This window comes from Hypanus sabinus, chromosome 25 (genome assembly GCF_030144855.1).
Source record: "Hypanus sabinus isolate sHypSab1 chromosome 25, sHypSab1.hap1, whole genome shotgun sequence".
In the NCBI taxonomy this organism is placed as follows: Eukaryota; Metazoa; Chordata; class Chondrichthyes; order Myliobatiformes; family Dasyatidae; genus Hypanus; species Hypanus sabinus.
This window is the reverse complement of record NC_082730.1, coordinates 22,161,344-22,169,938: the sequence shown is the minus strand read 5'-3', so window position 1 is coordinate 22,169,938 and position 8,595 is coordinate 22,161,344. Positions and strand designations below refer to the sequence as shown.

At 45.6% G+C, this 8,595-nt stretch overlaps 1 protein-coding gene across 1 annotated transcript; it reads right to left on the bottom strand.

The window, feature by feature from the left end:
* Positions 1–3,391: 3,391 nt before the first annotated feature.
* On the bottom strand, positions 3,392–6,273 carry inka2 (inka box actin regulator 2). Its single transcript, XM_059950665.1, has one exon. The coding sequence runs from the start codon at positions 6,045–6,047 to the stop codon at positions 5,031–5,033; it is 1,017 nt and encodes a 338-aa protein (XP_059806648.1). The 5' UTR covers positions 6,048–6,273; the 3' UTR covers positions 3,392–5,030.
* Between the last annotated feature and the right edge of the window lie 2,322 nt (positions 6,274–8,595).

Below are 8,595 nucleotides of genomic sequence, written 5' to 3'. Positions count from 1 at the left end.
CAGTAAGCTCCCAGGGGCAGCAATGTGATCCTGAGCAGATAGTCTGGTTTCTGTTGCTGTTGGGTACAGGATAAATATGGGGCTGGGTTTGGGATGGATATTGTGTGAAATATGGAGCAAAGCAGTGATGTGAGCCAGCTGGTAGCATTCCTGCTTCCAAGATTAGGTTTCCAAGGAAAGGACCTGGTTTGTTTCCCAACTCAAGTGTTACTAAAACTGGGAAGTGAGCCATGAGGTGAACAGCTGGGACCTAAAGGATCAGATTGATAAACTCTAAGCCTTAGAGTCTGCCAGCCAGTCCATTCAATGCACTTACCGTCAAGTATATCACGTGCAGTTGCTCTACATGTGCAGTAACTCTATAACATTACCCATCAACATTGAATAGATAATGTTTGCTTGTGTGTTATGGTTTATTGTGTTGGACTCTTGCCTCGGAATCCTGCTCCTACGACTTTATGCAAGTGGTGGAAAATGGGAAAGGCTCTTGAATGGATCTGTAGACTGGATGGGATGAACCTTAAAAGTACTCTAGGAATGTGTTAGTCCAGAATTGGCCCCTCTTGGCACAGCCTTCCCACCCTCTGCTGAACAGGTTCGGACTTAGCTGCAAGTTTTCACAGTGTGATGAAGAGATGGACCAGATGGCGAGTGTGTGAAAGATTGGGCTCATCAGAAACCTGAATTATGTCAGCAGCTGTGCCCCAGAGACTAACATAGAAACGGACTGCTAGGATCTGAGTTTACAGCTATGATAGATTTTAATGGCCTATTTTGAATCATGTTTATATTTCTCATGATGTAGAAAGAGGTATTTCGGCCCATCGAGTCAATGCCAGCTCGCAGAGTATTCCTAAAAGCCCCAACTAATTTCAATATGATCTGTTCCTTTATATGCCCATCGACTATCGCCATATTCTCCTGCCACATGCACCCAGAGGAAATCTACACAGCTATGAGGAGAACATATAAGCTTCTTAAAGAATACGACTCCTATTCTTACATCTGGTGTTTTAAAGCACTGCACTGACTGCTTGGCTACCATATCACCCTTTCCAAGTATGTGACTAATTCCTTGAAGAAAAATAATTATTACCCAGTCCAAAAACAGTTTATTCCTATCTCTCAATACCCTTCAATTCTCAGCGCCTATGTTATATCTCCACTCTGCTCCAAAAATAATCCGAGTTTTTCGACCTTTCCACCATCCATAGATTTAGTTTTTGGATATATTAAAAATCTCCCACCACACTGACTCCTGCGTGACTAATAATCCTAGAAATAACTTCAGAATTGGACTCATCTCTTGCTCAATGAGATGTATGAATAATTTACAGGTTTTAAGTGAAGTACGAGTGGATTTTTACTAACAGTCATTTCCAGTGCTGAGTGGGTTAGATAGGACCAGCAGAACAAAAGGATCAGTGAGCACTGTCAGATTTCCAATGTAACTATCTGTTATATTTACTTAATGTCTTCAACACTTCAAAACGTCTCAAGAGCATTTCCAGCCTAAAACATCAGAAGAACCATTAGGGTATGTAAGTAATGCAGTGGCTGAAGATTTTTTTTTAAGAAGCATTGTACATAGAACAGTACAGCACAAAACAGGTCCTATGGCTCACATGGTCCCCGTGCTGAACACAATGCCAAATTAGTAAAGAGGGAGAGGCAACATGGTTTAGGAGGGAATTCGAGAAACTAATTCGGGCTTCAGTCCCTGCTGCTGTCTGTAAGGAGTTCGTACGTTCTCCCTGTTCTCTCCGGGTGCTCCAGTTTCTGCCCGCATTCCAAGGACGTATGGGTTAGGGTTAGTGTGTGGTGGGCATGCTACTTTGGTGCCGGAAGCATGGCGACAATTGCAGGTCGCTCGCTGCAAAATCCTGTGCTGGTCATTGACGCAAAATGACACATTTAACCGTACGTGTTACAAGTAAAGTTGATTTTTTTTAAAAGCTGCAGATAATCTCTAAGCTGGGGTTGAGGCTGTCAGTGGGGAGCTCTGGTTGAATGTGTCCTGGTAGTGCAGAGATGGCACGATAGTTTAGGAGTTATCATAACACTATTACAGTGCCACCAGCCCACGTTCTTTTTCTTCTGCTCTCTATAAGGAGTTGTATGTTCTACCTGCAACTGCGTGGGTTTACTCCAAGCGCTTCGGTTTCCTCCCATGTTCCAAAGGAATACGGGTTAGAAGGTGAATTGCTCACAAGGGTGAAATTGGGCGGTGTGGGCTTGTTGTACTGGAGGGGCCTGTGACTGTGCTGTATCTCTAAATAAAATTAAATGTGTGTAAGAATTAGGAGAGTGCAAGTTGAAGGGTGTTTCAGAGGAAGGGATTGAGAAGGCCATGGAGGGATTCCAACACGGGATATGCATTTTTATAGTCAGGGCATACTGAAACAGAGGCCAGAGGAATTCATTGACTGATGGCCCTCTGTAGGTTGGTGTTGACCATGGGCGTTGTGTCATAGCTGTCAAAACTGAAATGCAATACAGTAAGACAAGCCGTGGCAGTACGACATGGAGAGTAAGTTATTGTCCATGCAGCAGCCCCCCCCCCCCCACTTTACGCAGCTAATGAATCCAAAAGAATGGCAGAGACCATTACAGATTGGCAGAGACCATTACAGATTGGCATCAGAGGTGCCACAGGAATTGCCAGACAGCATTGACTCAATGTGGGATTGCCTTAGGGCTCCAGCTCTGGATTTTTCCTTGGGGTTTACTACCAAATTGGTTATAGCTGCAAAGCAGTGGAGGTTTGAGATTAGAGATCACCTTCTCCTGGATAAGCTGCCAACTATAGCTGATGAGCCTGATTTTAAGGCACAAGTAACCCACCTTTGCCCATTCTCCATTCTGTAGTAATGTTCCACTGGGCTTAGTGGCTGAGCCATACATGGCCAGGAGATAGACTTGGTTGTCAGAGGCTATTTGAGACACACACCACCGTGAAAAATTAATACAGGGGTGGCCAACCTCTTACATTCCATGCGCCAATTTTTCACTCACAAGTTCAGATGCACCATGCAACTCTTGTACCCCCATTCAGTTCTTGTAAAAATATGTTAATATAGAACTCGTGCGTGGAAAAAATTGCCTCTGAACTCGTGCGTGAAAAAATTGACGCATAGAACGTAAAAGGTTGGTCACCCCTGATTTAATAGGTAGTAAGAGCTTATCCTCATTACCCCCACCCCCACCAGCTATAACAGACTTAAGGACTACTACTACGTCAACTCAGGCCTCGGGGACCGGCGTCGGGCAAAAGCCTTAAGGAACAATAACAAATAAACTCCGAAAAAAAGAACAAAAATAGTCAAGGCATATCACCTTTTGTAACTGATTCTCAATAGCACTTAAAAGATCAATCAGCCTTGATTAAACATGGGGGCACAATCGACATTTATTAGATCATCTAGCTCCGTGTCCCCATGGAGAGCACACTCAACCAAAAGCTCTGTACAGGCCAGGATATTACCTGGCATAACACCTCACATTACACACTACATCCAGATAAAAACAGTCAAATCAGTTCTAAGTAAAAGCCAAAATCCAATGCTTCATCTCACTTGTTCACAGGCTACAGAATACTCACACTCGTCGGATGAAGTCGTCACACCACCATGTGACATTGAGCATGTGCCCACTCATTTTGCTACGCGGAAATAAGCCAGCAAACGGAAGTGGCAGGTTAAGCAGGAGGAGAGCCTCAAAGTCACCACGCAGGTTGAGAGGGTTTTTAAGGAGGTGTATGGTGTGTTGACATTCATTAGTAAGGGGACTCGGTTCAAGAACTGTGAGGTAGTGTTGCAGAACACACTTGTGTTCTGTTCTGGTTGCCTCTTTGTAGGGAGGATATGGAAGAGAGAGAGAGAAAGAAAGAAAAAGAAAGAAAGAAGGAAGGAAGAAAGGAAAGAAGAAGAAGAAGAATTATCATTATTATTATTATTATTATTATTACAAGGATGTTGCCTCCACTAAAAAGCATATCATAAAGATAGGTTGAGCGAGTTAGGGCTTGTTTCTTTTGATTGAAGGAGGAAGAGAGGTGACTTGATAGAGATATATAAGACGATAAGAGGCATAGGTCAAGTGATTAGCCCAAGACTTTTCCCAGGGTGGAAATGGCTAATAGAAGGGGGTATAACTTTAAGGTGATGAGAGGAAAGTCAGAGGTAAGTTCTTCACACAGGGAGTGGTGGGCTCTTGGAATGCTCTACCAGGGTTGCTGATAGAGGCAGATATGTTAGGAATAGTTAAGAAATTCTTAGATAGGCACATGGATGATAGAAAAATGGAGCACTATGTAGGAGGGAAGAGTTAGATTGATTTTCCAGTAGGATAAAAGGTTGCCACAATATCATGGGCTGAAGGGCCTGTACTGTGCTGTAATGTTCCATGAAAGCTTTGTTGCAGACAAAGGGTGGCAGTGGAAAATCCCATGTATTACTGGGTTATTAAATCATTGGCACCATAGAGATTTGTGGTCCCATTTCTGCTCTGGATTCAACAACCCTGAGATGGGAGACTAAGGGAGGACTCAAATCCAACCCAATGCTGTAGGCTCAAGGCCTCTCATCAGATGGAATGGATCAAAGCATAGGACACTCAAAAGCCCTTGGGTCTCTGTGAGCCCAACCAGCCTGTGCATCTGTCTGCTGCTCAATGGTGAATGGTATCTAACCCAGAAGGACATAAAGGACCCATTACATCATAGTGCACCAAATGTTCCAGTGGATGATGTGATGGAAGGTTCCATAACCTCAAGGCTGAGTTACCAGATGAGATATCACAGTTCAGGTATAAATCTTCAACAAACTGAAGAAGTATCAAGTTTGAACACACTTCATCCACCAATGACCCATTAAATAGTCTTGATACAATTCAATCTGGACACTCAACCATTCAAACAAAAAAAAAACATTTTGATAAAAATGTACTGTAAACAGTTGGGGGAGGGAGCTATGAAACGTGGCAAAGGAATTAAGTGCAAATTCGTTCACTTGTGTTGCCAGGAACTAAATTCAGACCCAAACCACTGTGTTGTAGTCAAATTGAGAGTGTTTGCTCGTCACAGGCTGGACCAGCTTCCTGGTGCAAGTGTGGGCACGGTGACTGTGTTCCTCTGGTATGGTAGCCCCACTCCCAGCGCCGTCCAGGGGCCGGCTGGCTGGCGCGCCATTGCCTCGCAATGCAAAGTAAAAAGTCACCTTCTGCTTAGACGCCTTGCTGGATCGTTTAGTGATTGATTCCGATGGGTTGGCGGCCGCCGCCTGGGCTCGCTTGCCCTTGTCTGGCCGCACGCTCCTCAGCAGCTTCTTGAAGATATTGGCCGTGAGCGTTAACTTCTTCTGGAATTCCTGAGACTTGCTGATAATGGGGACGTGGTCTTGTCGACCCCTACCCTCCACAGGGGCGGCCTGCGATATCTTCTCCAGCTCGGGCAAGTCCAACCAGTTACCCACCAAGTCTGCGAAGACATTGTCCCCTAGAATGAGGGGCTGCCTGTTCCTGCTCTGGGAGAGCAGAGATGAGGTCCAATCGTTGGAGCCCTCGCTGGCTTGGGTTGTCTCACCGACTGTCTTGCTGGCCGCTGCAATCCGGCGTTTCTCTGTTGATGGAACCGCTTGTTGACCGAGGTCAACTCTAGGCGATGCCAGCCCATTCTTCAAACAGTCTAAAGCCCCAGAAGACGTCGCCGACGTCGGCACCTCAAAACAGGATGCCTCCTTCAGATAATCCCCTGACCAGCCACTCACAGGCTTATCGGCCGGCCTGAATAAGGAGACGTCGCCCGATGGGGGGACTGCACCACTGCCGCTGGGGTTGCTGTGTTTCTCCTGCAGGCACTGCCTGATCTTGGAGTCCTCTCTCCCATTCCTCAGCCGTGGCTGGCGGGGAATGATGGATGGCGGTTGGCTCCGCAGTCCCGAAATCTCCAGCTGTTCCAAAGCTGTCTGCACTTGGAGAAGTTTCAACTCCTGGAGAGCGCCCATCATACAATTCATCTGATCCTGGAGCCCATCTCCGGCCTCCTTCATGGACTGCTGTCAAAGCACATTCACACCATTAGCACCGCATCAGAGACACCAAGAGCAACTCAATACCATCCCCATTAACTCATGAACCGCGAGAGGAATCCACTTCCTTGCGCTTTAACTCCCGGTTTACTTCCCCTTCTCACGCGTTTACAGGAAGGACGTGCTCATTTTCCATTGAACCTATGCAAGGCTCTCTCATTGTGTGCTTACAATTAGAAATGCAGAGTAAAACTGTTCCCCGGCCAGGCGCAATTTCCCAAAAGGAAATAAATAGAGAGACTGCTCATTTAGGTATTTTATTTGGGGGGGGGGGGAGAAGTGGACTCGTCTGTTCTGTTTTGACTGCAGCAATCAGACCTCACGCAAGTTCCCAACAGGATGACTGTCACCAAACTCGTTTCAATAAATTGCTTTGAAAGGTAATTCGGAGCTGATGGGTGTAATCTGCCCTCCGGACCTGTAATCAAAGCGTTTCGGTACAACTCCTCCATCGTTAGAAATACAAATGCACCCCCCCCCCCAGTTGAGAGCTATATATAAAAAAGTACAATCGAGACCCTTCCCCCAACGAGGGAATATTTCAAATGACCCTCTCGCTGAAACACATGCCCGTCTATATATAACGTATTACAGCACTTGCCGTCCATTTGACTGTCACTAATACATTCTTACATACAACACACAGCAGTGGGAGCGGTATTATCTTGCACATAGACTCATTCTGTCTATTGAACAGGCTTTAACAGCCCCAGAACAAAGCCGCACTCTTTCATTATCCTGCCCCGTATTTAATTGAACATAGGCTGCCCAGTTTAGTACACTACCTTTCCCCGCACAGCTACAGATCCGCTGCTCAGTGGGACGAGCAAAAGATCCTTTCAAAAGAGCTGTGTTTTATTAATAAGAGACTGTTGATTGACAAGGAGCCTGGTCACAAAGACAAGCCCATCAAAGGGGTGTTGGATGGGTGTCGCTTGGTTAATCCAGCTAATCAGCACCTCAAGGCGTGATCGTTTTTTAAAAAAAACTTAACATGTCTACTGACAAAGCATTATCCAACATTAATATTCCACAGAGACTCGTTCGCCTCCATCTCAAAAAACTATTTTTTTGTTTTGTTTATTGAACTCCCTCAAAAAAACTGTGCCTCCACGTTAAACTTGAGGGAGCTGCTGATGTGCCATAGTGATAGAGTACTACAGCACAGAAACAAGTTCTTCGGCCCATCTAGTCCGTACCGAAATATTAATCTATCTAGTCTCATCGACCTGCACCTGATCCATAGCGCTTCATACCTCTCCTATCCATGGACCTATCCAAATTTTCTTAAATGTTGAATCGAACCAGCATCCATCACTTCTTCTGGCAGCTCAAACCACGCTATCACCACTCTCTGAGGGAGAAGCTCCTCCTCAGGCTCCCTTTGGACGTTCCACCTTTCATTCTTAACCCATGACCTCTAGTTCTAGTCTCACACAACCTGCTTGCATTTTACCCCTAATAATTTTGCATCAGACGTTGTCGTATGACATGCGTGGCCCTGTTATCTCCACGGCCATGATTGTTCTTGGGATTTTCTTTCTACAGAAATGGTTTAGCATTGCTTTCTATCTAGGCAGTGTCTTTACAAGACGGGTGACCGCAGCCATTATCACTGCTCTTCAGAGACTGTCTGTCAGGCGTCAATGGTGGCTAACCAGGACCTCTGATGTGCACCCGCCGCTCATACAATTCACGACACCTCCCATGGCTTTACGTGACCCCGATCGCCATGGTAGGGTTGGGGGGGGGGAGGTAAGCAGGTGCTACGCCTTGCCCGGGGTGAGCTACAGGCTAGAAGAGGGCTCCTTATACTTCCTTTGGTAGAGACGTGTCTCCACCTCGTCATCCAATTCCTCCATCAAATCTTCACTCATTCTCCTACGCTCCAGGGAATAACAACCTAACGTATTCAACCTTCCCCTATAAATCCTGGGATACAGTGTCCGAATACTTTAGTTAGTCCACAAGACCATAAGTCATAGGAGCAGAATTAGACCATTCGGCCCATCGAGTCTGTTCTTTCATTTCATCGTGGCTGATGCATTATCCCTCTCAACCCCAATCTCCCGGTAAACTTTGACGTCCTTACTAATCAAGAACCTATTAATCTCCGCTTTGAGTTGGCCTCCACAGCCTTCCCAATGACTTAGCCTCCACAGCCTTCCGTGGCAATGAACTCCGCGGTTTCACCACCCTCTGGTTAAAGAAACTTCTCCTCATCTCTGTTCTAAATGGATGCCACTCTATTCTGAAGCCGTGCCTTCTGGTCCTAGACTCCACCCACTCTTAGAAACATACTCTCCACGTCCACTCTAAGCTTTTCAATATTCCATAGGTTTCAGTGAGAAAGTTTGAAAGTTTTCTACATTGTCCAAACAGCTGAAATTTCGCCGCACTGTCAAATTAAAACGGGATAAATATTGGGAGGACTAGAAATTAATCTTTAAAAAAAATGAGTCGGGATGAGTTTGTGTGCGTGCATATGTAGTGTGATTTGAACGTAGTA

Excerpts from the sequence above, each read along its gene's own strand:
- inka2 (XM_059950665.1), bottom strand. The coding sequence starts at position 6,047 with ATGAAGGAGGCCGGAGATGGGCTCCAGGATCAGATGAATTGTATGATG.